We start from the raw sequence: 15,483 nt of genomic DNA on the forward strand, positions 1-15,483 counted from the left end.
CAGTTTGGAGTTTGCCGGCTGACGAGAGTCCTGAAATAACTCTAAATAATGTGATGAGGCCACGTGGAAACCCGTCTTCAGGTGTGACGCAATCGCAGCGTCGAGGACTCCAGATCAGCACGCAGAGGGTTAAAGAAGCACTGAGCTGTCCGCCTGCTAACAAATTCCAAAGCCCTAAATTGAAGACAAAAGCATTTAAAGGCTTCTTGTCTCATTGTCCTCACTCTTGCCATCCCTGGTCAACATCTGTCCCCTCAGCCTTTGTGGAGTGCTCCCCCTCCTCTTTTGTGTGGGGTCTCTCTTTTCTTAGTCTGTCTTTTCTCTGACAGGTTTCCTCACAGTGGGGCGGCTTCACGCAGCCAATCCTGACACAATGTGAAAGCTTGAATCTAAGTTTGGAAAGTGTGAAACTGAACTGTGAAAGCACGAAAGCCAGATGGAGGTTGAATTCATTCATACAGCTGCATCAAAGTGGTGTCAATTAAACTTTGATGTTTTGCACCATACAGTTATATCGGATGAATTCATATTTATTTGTCGGAGGTCAGTTCATGTAAATCCTGTGATTTTGGCATGAAATACTTGTCCAGCACCGAACTTTCATCATTTGCATCTATATTTACATATTATTTTATTACACAGCCTGTTGGTTGGACAATGAAACTGCTCCTTCTTTTATTTCTGCTGCTGTAATGCTATATTGATTTTTGCTGTGATCATCAGAGCAGCAGACAGTCCTCTGCAGAGGCGGCAAGGCTCCATTAAAGTTACACGTGTCCCCAGGAGTGTTTGTTCAGATGATTTAACTACGTCGTAAAGTCTCTCTGCTCGCTTTTGCTGATCCGACGTTGGGCTCGGGTTCTTGATCTGTGACCCTATTATCTTGACTTTATCGTGAAAAAAGATCAGTTCGTTCTTGTTTTGCCGTCATGCATGAAAAATACCTTGTTTTGCAGAATTCTACGTTTAATTTTGATCAAACAACAACACGCCACTCTCCAATTTCGATCATCTTTGCTGCTGGAGATGTGATCGTCTAATTCTCTTTGTTTGCTGTATCAGCTGATCATATTAGGTCTCATAAAACTGCTTTGTAAACAGAGATGTATATCAACATTGGAAACAACAACGCGGCTCTTTGTTCAGAACGTGTTTTTGGCTTGTGGTCTCAGTTTTTGTTTTTTCCCCCACTTCCACTATTTTTGTCAATCAATGTTTTGGCAGTTTTCTTTTGTCAAATTTTGTCAAGAGACCAAAAGAAAGTACAGGAATGCCTTTATGTTTTCAGTGGGTTTTCAATTTCCATCTAGCAAAAAGGAAGCTCATCTCAATCCTTCAAGAGAAGTGCATCAGTAATGGCAAGAACTAGTTAAAAGAATCGATTTATGAAAATGTGTGTGTGTGGTCATCCTATGTTGTCCAATTAGATTATCAGTGTATCTGATAAAGACATACTGGAATTACTTGAGGAAAACATCAAACAATTATATAAAAGACACAGAATAAGACTATAGAATGGGGGGAATATCTTTAGAAAACACAAGCACAGGGAGAACCTGCAAACTCCACTCAAAACAAACCTTATGCTGGTGATACAAACAGAAAACTCCCATGTTGAAGGGATTGAGGTCAGTGAGGCCTCAGTATAGGTGAGGTCATATTATTTTAAGTGAAATAGAAGCTAAAAACTAACGCGTGTTATTTCAGATTAACCGACTTTCGGATAATTTATAATCCCCATCACCTCAAAGGAACAGTTGGAGGTCAAATAAGTTGGTCCTTAAACAAGCCTACATATGTTTTCCTACAGCCGACTTATATTTAGTAACCACCTAGGCGTCCCCTTTGTTCTCTGCTGGAACCTGTTTCCCATTTCCCGGATAATAAAACACATTTAGCTCCACAGTTCTATTTATTATCTTTCGTGTACGACCACAATGGTGCATGCAGCACAGTGAGTGGGACCACGTCCTAAAATAATAAGCAGAATGGGGTTGCTTGGTCTCCTGAAGGGACGCCCTCCCCCCCCAACTCGTTCCCTCCCACAGGACCAAGGTCAGGTGTCAGAGGCCTCAAATGGAAGAGTGGAAGAAAGTCCAACGCAGGAGAGGTGTTAGTGGAGCCTTTTTACAAAGGTTTACATGAACATGACTGTAAATTAGATAACTTTTGACTTACAGACGCTGGTAATGTTGCACACATTAACTTGAGTATGCAGCCAGATCATAAGATCAACTCTTTCAAAAGAATATGTGTCCTACACACGCTTCCTTAGAGTTTTGTCTTGTGAGAGAGTATCTACAAAAAAAGCTTTAAATGTTGGTGTTTTAAAACAAGTACATTTATTTAACCTGTATGCAAAAGTTCTTGCTATGATTAAAACCACTTGTTAATATTTATGTAAAATGTGTAGTTTCTCCACCCATCACTGCTTTGCATTAAAAAAAAAAACTCTGAAATCTCCAGACTTGGTCAATTGTTTGTCTACAATTCAAAAAGGATTTCATTCATATTCATCCATCTATACATCTGCTATACCACCTATCCCTACTGGCTATGAGACAATTACACACGTTCACATTCACTCAAATTTAGAGTCACCAGATAACATTGAATACAAGGCTTTGAATTGTGAAAGAAATCCGGAGTATCTGTAAAACACAGGAAGAACCTCGGAACTCATATTTTTGCTGGGAGGCGAGAGAGATAACCACGACACAAACGTGCGTTCCTCACAATTAGACATACATACATACATTTTGAATCACCACATTTGAGACCTGTTTGCACAACAACTTTTTCAAGTGAAAAAGAAAAAAAGCCTTACGAGAGGGCTGTGCTCGGTCACTGTGGAAACGGGGAAAAACATGACTTTTCTGAAACAAAAACGAGGTGTCTGCTCTTGAAACGCCGGGGCGGCCACGGGGTGTAATTTGGTCGCTAAACTGTCAGTTGAATACTTCAGAAAAGAGGTCATTTCCAGAGAAAGCCAGCATACTTTTAATAGTTTTGTTTGATCACACATATGGACTTGACGATCACTTTGATGAGTTTTTGTTTCACTGACTTGTTCCGATTTCCGCGGCTAAAGTCCGTTATCTTCCTCTCCCCGATTTCACAATTGTGTCATTGCGTCTGGTTTTTATGTCGAGACAGTAATGTATTTTTCATCGTCTTAAATACTTTACAACCTGTGATGGCGGTGGGGGGGGGTTGATGTAATGAGCATGTGGGACGACGGTGAAAATTCTTTTTCGCTTAGACTCATTTTACTTTAATGTATTGTTTTCTTGCATGGATCCTTCCCTCCGATTCATAATTTATTATTCTCCTTTCCCTCTTGTACCTGGGAAAATGCTTTGTTGACTGCTTTTTTCCATTTCCTCCTCCTGTCTGGTGTGATGTTAGCAGAGAATGATCTCAGAATGACTCATGATAGAAGCTCATCTTATTGTTGTTATTCTTTCATTTGTGTTTGGTTTTATAAAGCAGCAAAGTGAAGGAGCATTGTGGGGGGGGGGGGTTGGTAAAGTTTAGATGACTCCAGCTGCAGGGCCCGGTTTCCCCCTCCGAATCTAATCCCCTGCCATGTAATCCCGCCTCTTCTGTCCTTTCAAGCCCCCCCCCCCTCCCTCCTCCTCACTCTGTTTTTCCGCTCTCTTGCCATCCTCCTCTCCCATCCCACTTATTCCACCTTACGCCTGATGGAGCATTAAGCCTGAATGCTGTGGGCAGCCGCGGCCTCGGCTTTCAGAGTGCGTCCTTGAGTGAGCCACAGCGCTGCGTTCGGCTTCTCTCCTGCTCCTCTGGATTCTCGCCTCCTTCCAGGAGATCTGGATTTTCTTGCTACAATTGTGCAGCTTCTCCTGTCATTGTGTGGGAGTGAAGGGGTGGGAGGAGGCGTGCGGGCGTGGGGGGGTGGGGGGGGGGGGGGGGGGGGGGGTCAGCAGACATTGTTTCCCAACCCCGGCGCACTCTCTCTGTAATCTGTGCTTGCTCCAGTTTGGATACCTGGGACATGGTTTTCACGGGAGCCCTCTCCGACCCGACTTCCGCATTTTCATCTTAATTTGGAGTTTTAAACCAGTTGGATGGACATTTCCTGGATTTGGATATTTCAATAGGATACACATTCCACCGCCGAGGCACAGTGGATAAGATGGTGCCCCTGCAAAAAAGGGTAATACTGAGTTATGCGTGCGGAGGAGGCGAGGAGGCTTTCGCCTGCATTATGTGGCTGCAGTGATGTGCCCTGCTTGTGTTTTCTGTTTGGTGCCCTCTGGACGGTTGCTGTCTGGGCACATTGAAGCAAATGTTGTTTGATTCCTTTAATTGGCACATTAGGTCTGAGAGTGAATAAGCTCTTGGGGCATTAAAGGATCGGGGAGGGTTCATGTAGGTGCAAGAAGAAGCAGTGTGTTGATGTCTGAACTCAGTGGAACTGAGGAAGGATAACTGAGGTTTTAAAGCCGCTCCAGTAGAAATTCACATTTGTTACCTTTCATCTTGCCGTTCCTCTTCTGTTGATGAGTGATTGCTCATTGAAACTGACTAACAAAGCTGGCTGACTGGAACCCCCCCCCCAACCCCCCCACTCTCTGTCCCCGAAAGTGCTGTCTTTTGTTTTCCACGAGTGCTCCAATTGTGAATCGTTAATTTAGAGTGCTTTTTTTTTTTTTTTGCCAAGAGCGGTCGAAAGATTTCCTCACACGTTGCTACGGCATGATGCGGCTTCAGAAAAGCCATAAAAACCACTTTGTCTTGGATTATTCTCAAGCTGCAGTCTGAATAAAGAAAAGCCAGTTAAACCCCATTAAAAAAGAATGTACCTGTAAAGGGCTGCTTCACTTTGTAGTGGAAGGCTGTGCGCTGCGCGCTTGTAGTGTACGTCTTGAGCTTTTCATCACCTCAACCGCTTCCTGCGCCTATTATGGTGAGAGAGCATTTAATGCACCGTGCTTAAAACCTATACCGCATTTCTTTAGAATCAGACGCGGCGTTTCATGCAGATGCTTTACCTGCTCAGTGAGTCGTGGAAGAGGAGCTATTTGTTGGATTTCAGACATGCTGGAAGAAAGGATGGGGGGCTGTTGGAGCTACACCAAGGTCTTCTAATTTTTTTTTCTGATTTCTAATTCTGATTTGGGAGTAACGATAGCGTCGTCGTCCGGAAAACCTCCACCGAGGCATGTGTTTGAATGTGTTAATTGGTATGCCAGATGAAACGCTCGCTTTCTTGAAATTTCTCGACGCGACCAAAGCCAAGAGAAAGCTCATTTTTTTCCTCACATGTCATGAACAGATGAAGAAAAGTGAGTCCAGGCGGAACAGCTGTGTTTGGTTATCAGACTGCCGGTGCCTGTTTTTACTATGAGCTACTCTTCGCCTCCGTGTCAGACTTTAAGTGATATTAAGCACAGATAAGGTAGATGGCCAGACTGAAGTGTTTGTATCTTATGTTGTGGATTGGATTGCAGATTTCTGTTGGGCTGGCAAAATGTTTTCTCAAAGGGTTTACTAGCGGTGAGGTGTTTAGACCGTCAGAAATGTGTAAAATTCTATTGATCTACACTGTGTTGCAAGCCACGACCAAGCTGCTCCTGTGAAAACAATGCTTCAAATGGTTGTTGATTAATTTTCATCCTTCCACAGTGTCTCAATCAAGTTGATTCAATCATTTGTCATGCTCGTCAGCTTCTCTTTTGTCTGTGTGATAACCAAATGTATGTCTCTCATTGTCTCCGGATGATGTAATCATTATAATTTTTTTTTTTACCTGCAGGATCAGTTTGACAACTTGGAGAAGCATACGCAGTGGGGGATCGAATTTGTGGAGAAGTACACCAAATTCGTCAAGGAGAGATCAGAGATTGAAATCAGCTATGCAAAACAAATTAGGTGAGTGTCCGAGAGTGATTAATGTGACGCGCAGGTGACGGGTTGCAGCACATGCTTTACAGCTGAATGACTAGATTATCAATTCGACCTACGATCGTGTCCTTGAATTAAGAGGCTGACTTGCTCATGACGTTAACCTTGACCTGTGACTTCCCTCTGCAGACTGAAATGAAACATCCCACATGGGATCCAATGCTTTGGTGTATTAAGTCCTTATATGTTCACTGCAGGGAAGCAGAATATCTTTTTTTTTTGTAATGCAAGTGGAAAAGGATGTCCCCCCCCCCCCCCCCCCTCCATCCTCTGTGTTTTGTCTGTGTGTCTGCCGCTCTCTCTCTCTCTCTCTCTCTCTCTCTCCGGTGTGCATGCGGTTGTTGCTGGCTTCAGGCAAGAGGAAGTCAGGTTGTATGGGGGGGTGGTAGTGGGGGGGAGGCGGAGCTTGTGTTTCCATAGAGACTGCAAGGTATCAGCTTTATCAACCCCAGGTCTGACCCAGATTTTTCTTTTCTTTTTTTTTTCCTCCCTCCAACCACAAGTGTTGGCTCCGCCCCCTCCATTTCTGCCATGTTTTGGTGCAGCCGCTGATTTTCAAAAGCTCTTGATGGGCCCACAGTCATCCCGTGCACTGAAAGGGTTCATCTCCTCCCGCCTCCCGCTTCCAAAGTCAGCTCGGTCGGGAATACTCCCACCCCCCTCACCAAATCCACAAATCTTTAAAAGAGGCCAGGCAATATGGCTAATGCTCTAAGTATTGACCCCAGCCCCCTATTTCATAGTGACGAGCCAATGCCACTGCGGTATTTACGCGGGCAGATCCTCCACAGACCACGACACTCATCTTTTCGAGATTTAAGTCAGCTTGAGATAATAGGACTAACTGTCTGTGTTTACATGCAAGCATTATCCTCATATCTCTGCACACATTAACTCCTCATGCTTAAAATGCGTGTAAATATTAATGGAACTGCGTGCTTTTCCCTTGTTATCGTGTCTCGTTTTTGTAGATGAGATCAGTTTCTCAAATTTTTCAGCTTTTGTCAAAGTTTACTCGCAATAAAAACAACTCTTGACCAGTGGGGTATTTTAATGAGGCATGAAATATGATCTGAAATTAGCAAAAATGTACAAGTGATTCATTTAATTCATTTAGTCAGCCCTAGTTTCATGCTTTTTGAAGCAAAACCACAACAATGATGAGCTCAAAACGCGCTTCACTACAGCTGCATGACTTCATCTTCATAATGAGCTTATTACTTATAAGCTAATAGAGCGTGTTCATTAACTCCTCTTTATCCATCTGAAAATGTTAAGATGACCTCAAAACATGCAATTTAGACAAATGGTTTGCAAGAGTGCTAGTATAAAGGTAATACAGCTCTGAAGGCATGTTTGCAGAACTCGCTTAACTACCCTGCTGGTTCTAATAAATTTTAAAGATTTAAAGATGTAGAGTGAGATATGTGTAATATATTTATGTTGTCGAGTTAAATGTGAAAACCTGTGTTGAACACAGACGAATGTAAAAAAGATGTACGCAAACTTACTCCCTGATTTTGGATTCAGTTAGTGAACCAAAAACACACAATATGCACCCATAAAAGGAAGTGCATACAGGGAGTATTACACTTTTACAGCGTTTTCAACACACTGCCTCTTTTGTTTTGGTACTTTGACATACTTCAGAGTAATTATCCTTTGTAATCAACTAAGCTCATGGACTCGGGCTTAATCTGACGGGCACACACAACCCAAAAGAAACACAAAGCAATTAAAAGCGATAAACTAATGAAATTGGCCTTTTGGTTGAGCCTTTCTGTGTTTGGAAGATTTTTCCTGTTTTGGAAGCAACAAATCTCCTCACATGTGATAATAGAAAAGAAATAGGCATAATAAAAGATCTGTAGTTTCAGTTATGATAATAACTTTTGATGACATGAATATTATTCATAATATAGAGTAAAATCTACTTAAATCTCGCTTAAATCAACAAAGCAAGTGATTTTCAGACACATTTTGTGACTTTATAGACCAGGAGATTAACTGTGAAAACATTTTTTTAGATCAGTACAGTAGAACTAGGTCAGTTGAAGGGGGCAGTAATTATTGATCACCAGCTGTAGAGCTGAGATTAGTGGTTATAATACAGCTGCAGAGGAAGTTCCTACATGAAACAACCTACATTCCTTAACAAATGAACGCAATCTACAGCTATTACTCTACTTTGTACCGTTTCTGTCACCATACCAAGCACACTCCGCGCTAATCCTGGAGTAATCCTCTTCTCTTGCATCGGTGTAGTAAACATGCACAATGCTTCGGTCTAGTCATTGCAGGGCAATGCATTAATGCCTCCTCCTCCTCCTCTTCCTCCTCCTCCTCCTCCTCTTCCCCCCCAAATTCCAGTCAGGCATAATCCATAACAGAGCAGTCTTGCTATCAAAAGAGACCGACTGAGGGTGAAAAAAGCCTGGACGAACCAGCGCAGATATCCTCTTGCAGCGACTTTAAATATAGAAGCGTGTCATTATTTATGTGCACATACCCAGACACTCGGTGCACAAATACACACCAAACCGGACCTCTTTAATCCTTCTTAATAGGAGCTGGGCTTTACCCTAATTTTGATGAGTTTGTCACCGGGGTGAGCGGGGCAAATACAGTCTGTCACATGGCATCTGGCCTTGAGTGAATGAATGAGTAGGAATCGCTGCTATAATTAGACGTGCGGCGAGTAGGGCAGATAGCGAAATAGACGGATAGATCTGCCTAGCAACAGTGCAAACACCACCAGGGAAACTGTGTGTGTGTGTAGGGGGTGTGTGGGCAGAGAGAGAGAGAGCTGCAGACCTTACATGTACAGTTTTTTTTATTTATTTATTTTTTAACATGAATTATTCAGCTCGGCAAAAATTAAGGTTGCCCTTTTACAAGATGTACAAGATAAAGCATTTAGATGCAAAAACAGAGGCAGTGGAAGTTTAGATATTTATCGACACTGGAATTAGTCTTTGTGTTTTCTGTTTTCACTTCGGAGCTCATTTTTTTGGGGCCTGTGTTTGCTCTGCAGCAGTGCTCTCAATCTAGACAAAGGCTCCTGTAGGCATCTGCTCACCATGTGCACCCACAGCCATCAGAGCACAGTGTATGTTATTATGTTTTGCTGACAAGTGTGCCGGTCCGGCGATGAGCATGTCACAGCGTCTTTATGGAACGACAAGTGACGTGGTGTTCTTCAGCCTCAGTACATCATGTTGCAAGATTGAGAAGAATGACTTATAAGTACTCAGATATGACGACCCAGGACTACTATTTAATGCTTGTTCCCAGCACACGGCCCTCACTATGACATGTTTCCTTTTATTTGTTTATGTTTTCCCTTCTCACTACGCTCACGTCTCTCATGCAATGTAACATACAGCCAGAGTCAAAACAAGGGCAACGGCCGCATTCGGAGCAGGCACGCTTATTTCTGGTGACTGGCTGTCCATGCATGCTTGCATAACCCCACCCCCCCACCCCCAGGGCAATGATTTACAACCTGAGGAGAGGGGAGGAGATGAAGGAGCAGAAAGCGCTCTGCTGGATTGAATGGTGTCAGGGAAATATAATGGGAAATGTTGCACTGCTATCAACAGACTGGGCACTTTGTAAAGATTCAGTAAGAGATGCTTGTCTTTTTTTTTTTTGTCCCCCCCCCCCCCTCCACAGGAATTTATCAAAGAAATATCAGCCTAAGAAGAACTCACGAGAAGATGAAGAGAGCAAGTAAGTTGGAGTGTCCTCCCGGTCAAGTGCTATAAAAGAACAGTGTGACATGTTTTTATGAAATACACTTCAGAATTATTTACTAAAGCAAAGCACATCTGCATGCTCAGGATCCCGAGAGTGCTCATATTCCCGACAGGAACCACCATGACGAGAGTCCCTCACAATATGCCAAGTGGTGCTCTGTAGTTCTCGATAGTTCACTCAGGGATTCTACATTTTAGCTACAGGAGGATACAGGCAGATGATTAGGGGTTTGCTTGTTATTATCGCCGATACCTTTCTGTTTAGGGCACACGTGTCGAACTCCAGGCCTCGAGGGCCGCAGCCCTGCACGTTTTGCATGTCTCCCAGCTTCAACACAGCTGATTGCAATGAGCAGCTCGTTATCTGGCTTTGTGCTGAATGTGGTGATGAACCATCAGGACATTCAGGGGAGGGAGACATTGAAAACGTGCAGGGCTGCGGCCCACGAGGATCTGAGTTTGACACCCCTGGTTTAGGGCCTCATTTATTTATTTTTTGCTACTTCTTCATGAATGCACATTAAGCTGATCAAACTTAACATGATTCATGTCTGTGAACACAAACTGCAAGAAGCTGCAGCAAGTGGATGCAGTGCCCTGCGGTCTGTTGCCTGTTCACTTTCATTTACAGTAAGAGGAGGAAGTGGAAACCACTGGCATATGCGTCTGCTCAAAAGATCAATCAGCCGATTGGCTTTGCTTTGGGCAAAAAACCGAGTTTGCTGAATTTATTTTTTACTAGGTAATTTCAATATGTGCAAAGAGTGTATTTCTGGTGTCGCTTTGTATTTAAGGGACGGATCCTTTTCTTAACTCAATGCAAACATGCCAATTGCATTCTGAAATACAAGAGCACCTTAAAAAAAATATATTATTGAAAGGTTGAATTAAAAAAAAACAAAAAAACATTTTATATTCATAGACTGAAAGGATTCAAGCATTTTAAAAAAAAAAAAAAATGTACGCAACGAAAAAAAGAAAACATCTGATTAGCTAAGATTTTAAAGAATAAAGCAAAAGTTCCAAAAATTCCATTTGCACCACAATGTGTACCAATGTGTTGCTTTTTTTAAATGTTTGATGCACACATTTCATTAACATTCCCTTTGTTTACGAGCTCTAACCTCTTCCCCCTGACGTCGCCCTCCACCAGGTACACCTTCTGTCGAGCGTTCCTGTCGACACTTAACGAGTTAAACGACTACGCCGGTCAGCATGAGGTCATAGCGGAGAACCTGACGTCCCAAATCATCGCCGACCTTTCGCGCCACCTGCAGGAACTGAAGGCTGAGAGGAAATCGGTGAGGCTCTTTGTTGTTCTTTTCACTCTCTGTTTGATTTCTACGTCGATGTGTTCCCATTTCCCAAATCAAGCCGTTAATAACAGACAGAGTGGGTTATGAGAAATTAAAGCAGCCCTTTCTTTCTGCATATGCTGCTCTCAGTGAAGCGAGGTCATCGCTGAGTAAATATAGATGCACCCAAAGGCTCACCAGAAGTTGAGCACGTGACTGACTGAGTCCTTTTTATGGAGCGCAGTCTTGGTCTCTCTTTCATTACAGACTTTTAAACCGTCTCACAAAAGGTTGGAGGACCACATGCTTCTCTTACATACGGATGTCACTTTTCTCGAAAAAAGGGAGAAAGGGGGATTTGGGAGAGCGATTCAGGCCTGCAGCGTCTGATACATAGACAACAATGTGGTGCCCATTAAACCCATAGAGTCGTTGGAGGAGGCGGAGAGAAGGAAAGAGAGCCACCCAGCTGGAACAAGTGCTTTCTGAAAAATCTGTCATGAACTCTCGGAGTCTTGGAAGTCCAGCTGAGGGCAATGAAGTGGAAAACCAAAAACCCAAGTGTTGCTCAAAGGCACAGCCATAGTTTTTTTTTTCCCTCTCTCTCTTTCATTTTTCAGTAGCAAGTATCATCACCGCTGCAGCACTCACCTTGACGTCTTGAACCACGTTATTAGTAATTTGACTTTATTTGAAGCTAAGCAAAAGACCACAGGGGTTTCCAGTGAAATCGTACCTTTTTCCAGGCCCGTTTTGCCCTTTTTTTAGCCTGCTTTCGCTCGCCATGGCGAAGCTCTCTCACAGATTTGTCTCTTGTCAAAGAGGAAGCTCAGACAGACCCGTGCTGCGTTCAGGCTGCAGGATGTCACTTTGACACCACTCTTCCTCCCAGATTATCTGCAATTTTCCTCTCCTCTCCGACTGAAATATCTCTGGCTCGCCATGATTCTCGTACCCTTCCTCCCGTTCGCTGCAGCGCCACGTTTTCCCCCTCGCTGGATATTGTTGATTGTGTGTCATGTGTCTTGACTAAAAAAGCCGACAACAGTGTTCCTTCAGTCTGTCGCTGACGGGGGTTTCCCTTCGTAGCATGAGTCCCATAATTTATCTTTTCCGAACAGAGGATCGTTTCATTTAAAGGCATTGAGCAAATAGTTTCTCAGTCATAATCAGAACAGTGGCCTTGTAGGGGAAATGTAGTCCACTAACATCTCATTTTGTTTCCTTTTGTAAAGGTTTTTCTTAAAAGACACATTCATTCAACTCCATGAATGATGGAGAACGACACTCTTTGGCATGCTGAAATGTCGAAAAGACTATTGAGTTTTAAAGAAACTGAAATAAACGGTTCATGGGCATTGGTTACAGAAAAGTACTGGATTTTATAAAGGGCCTATTCAAGCTTTGGAAAAGACTTGACTGATTTTCTCAATGGAGTTCGTAAGCAGTCGCTCAGTTTTCAGTCTCATTTGGAGACTTTTCTCTGTTTCTTTTCGAGCAGTTCGGGCAGACCCAGACAGTGGGATTAGAGGAGGGAGAAGTCCTGCCCCTTCTGGGTTTATAGGGAGCTTACTGGGCAGGTAAAACTCGCACCACGACCCCAGAAGGAGGGGAACAAAGTAATGCCTCATTAGTTCTATGTGGGGTAGTTTTATAACTCACCCCGCCTTGCCTTTGTTGTTTCCCTGGGTGGACCTCTTAGCTAAGCTCAGCTCGGGGCAAGACTTGTTATTCCAAGGGATTTTTAACAGTGTAGATATGTTTGTTTTTATAGAAGTGGAGGCAAATTTTGTACCGCGATTCTAAAAGGCACCGTCTCACTTGCTATGCATTGCTTGTTTAACACCTGACGGAGTAATACGCTTTGTTAAAGTGGCGGCAGGGTTAATATGGGATGAAGAGCCTAAGTCTCGCTGGACGGTGTTTGTGCTGAGAAATCACAATAAGGTGTTCAGTCAGCATAGTGCCGTCCTCACCAAAGCCTCTGATCACGCAGCTTAGGTGTCCTCTGTAATGAGGACCGATAAAGACCCTTAAACACCCCGCAAGACCTCATCTGTTAGAGTCACCCACCGGAGCATATTTCCTCTTATGTCCGCGTAAAAGTACAATTGGCTTGGTACTCTGTGTTCCTCTTTTATAGCCACAGCTCAGCTTCTAATAGGAACTTTCACTATTGAGAGAAATTGTGATTTGACGTGTTCGCTCGGTTAGAAAAAAAATAAAAATAAAAAAAAAACTTTTCATGTTGCCAAGACCAGAAAAAGTTGAAAATGCAATTAGGTAAAAGGCAGCAGGAAGTATATCACTGAGTAAAACCTCTTTAAGTGGCAGTGGATATTGTCTTCCATTTATCTCGAGGAGGCAGAGATGAGTCGCGTGACCACAGAGTAAAAACGGAGGCATAACCGATGATCAGATATGGAGCTTCAATCCAGAAGGTTGTTTAAACTGTCACCCAACTGTTAAAACGCCGGGACAAAAGTCTCAGTGGAGCTTCGATGGTCTCTGGAGTCTCCAGCTCTTCCACGAATTCTATTTTTTTCTTTTGCTTTTCCTGTGTTGTGATTATACGTGTGCCGACACCTGTATATTACAGCAGGTGTACATTCCTCTGCAGCAAGTCATGTCAGCGAATGACAAACAAATCAATTCAAGGTCAAGTGTGCACATGTGTACATGTACATGTGCAGCAAGATTCTTCTTTTCGTATGTCAGCGAGCTGAGGAGGTCTCTCTGCTCTTCTTTGTGTTTCCGTAAAGGATATGACACAGTTTATAAACACGTGTGTGTGTGTCTCCAGAGGTTGAGAGTGCGGCTTGCGAGTGTTTGTCTTACTCATATCAGCTGAGGACAAACAAAAAGCGAGAGAGATAATAGAAACACTGAGTAGTTTTTGACATTTACAACCATGGAGAGTCCACAAATAAGGGTTGTCCAAAGCCTTGCCCATCACCAGAATAATACCGTTTCACTTTTTGAAATGAAAACAGCTTTTATCTATTTGGATTGAAGATTAGATATTAGATTAGATCCCCTCGAAAAATAATATGTTGCTGTGTTTTTGAAAGCAGTGGATCAAACAAGTGAAATTCATAATAAAGTAAAAGAGAGCAGTACTAGTATGAGTACACTGAAATGTAAGATAAGAGAAATAGTAGTCTATTAAAGCAATTGTCATTTTTTAACCCAACTAATATACCATAATCTGTAAATCTTATTCTATATTTCTATCCTATTACATGCATACATATAATCATTGTGTTGTTTATGATTGCTCAAAACACCAAAACCACAGGACGCATACGATTAGCAGAAGATATTCACGTTCATTTTGTGCCGTGATGAAACAGGTTTTGACCAAATTGGAACCGACTGAGATCGAGCTTTCAGTACGTGTTGATAATATTTTACCCAAACAGCTTTATACCACTATGTCATGTCGCGGAATTATTGATCTCTCAATAGCGATTGTTCTTTATCATCCCATATTGTTCTGAATAAATCTGCGTTTTTCTGGAAATACATCTTAAAAATGGGCTTGTCTTATATTCAGGGTCTCATATTTTGTCTCCTGTTATGACCAGAGAAACGGTGTTCAGCCTGCTCCAGGTGCTGAACACTGTTAGTAATAGTTTTATAAAACAGTTTTTAGAAATTCTGTATCTCAGAAATACTTCAGAAGGTGGAACCGAAGCATGACAGTGATTAGAGTTGGAGTGAAACCAGCGACGGAGGAGATCTGCATGAGAGCATTCAGAACTGCATATAAAACTGGATGGAAACATTTTAGAAGTTTAACAAAGCTGTAGTTTTACCTTTAATGGAGAAAATGACATTTATATCTCTATTAAAAAAAAATGCGTTGCTCTCCAAAGCTTTTATCCAAATATGGAACATGGGTCATGTTACATCTGTACCTATATATTATTAAAAGAAAATCATACAGGTAGTATACGGCGCTCCCTATTAGTCTCAAACAGAGTTGTTTTGAAAGACCGAACACCCACACATACCTGAACACTCTAATTAAACGACAAACACGGCAACAAAAGCATTTGCAGTTCATTGTGCCCCGGGTTTATGACGCTTGGAGGAACCTGATGACCTGTGTTTGTACACATGAGGGATTTCTTTGTTGCATTGCAGGTCTGCTTTGCATTATTAAATAGATATTAAATCGGACTCTGATCTCATACTTTCCAGTCCTGCTTTTCTTGCAACGGTGTATATAAATATACGTAGAGATATAGTGGTTAAAAAAAAAAAGCTTGAAGTCCAGTATTTCTGTACTCACGCTCTCACACATTTCCCCAATCGTTTGTGTAACTGAGAGCGGCAGCTTTAGGTCAGTGACCGGTTGTGTTGAAGTAGGGCAGATGTCCCTGACAGTGCCAGCAGCCACATCCTGTTAGTGATGGCAGAGAGCAGAAGAAAGACGACTCACAACGTCTACTCCACCGCCGAGGACTGGACGGATTAGCAGAGATCAATGCATG

The 15,483-nt window shown here is 42.6% G+C and overlaps 1 protein-coding gene across 16 annotated transcripts in view; it reads left to right on the forward strand.

Annotated features, from left to right (window-relative positions):
* fnbp1b (formin binding protein 1b) overlaps positions 1–15,483 on the forward strand; it is a 65,222-nt gene that overhangs the window by 15,168 nt on the left and 34,571 nt on the right. For 11 of the 16 annotated variants that reach the window (XR_013935844.1, XM_080476633.1, XM_080476629.1 and 8 more), the window contains exons 2-4: positions 5,783–5,898; positions 9,607–9,663; positions 10,843–10,990. Coding sequence is in view for 15 of the 16 variants with exons in the window: in XM_080476633.1 (XP_080332759.1) it covers positions 5,783–5,898; positions 9,607–9,663; positions 10,843–10,990 (321 nt within the window). In the remaining variant the exon portion in view is untranslated. Of the gene's footprint in view, positions 1–3,930; positions 4,181–4,936; positions 5,107–5,782; positions 5,899–9,606; positions 9,664–10,842; positions 10,991–15,483 lie in introns of those variants that run through there. The other 5 variants (XM_080476634.1, XM_080476632.1, XM_080476628.1 and 2 more) reach the window with 3 other exon arrangements.

This window comes from Lipophrys pholis (assembly GCF_963383615.2).
Source record: "Lipophrys pholis genome assembly, chromosome: 12".
Taxonomy (NCBI): Eukaryota; Metazoa; Chordata; class Actinopteri; order Blenniiformes; family Blenniidae; genus Lipophrys; species Lipophrys pholis.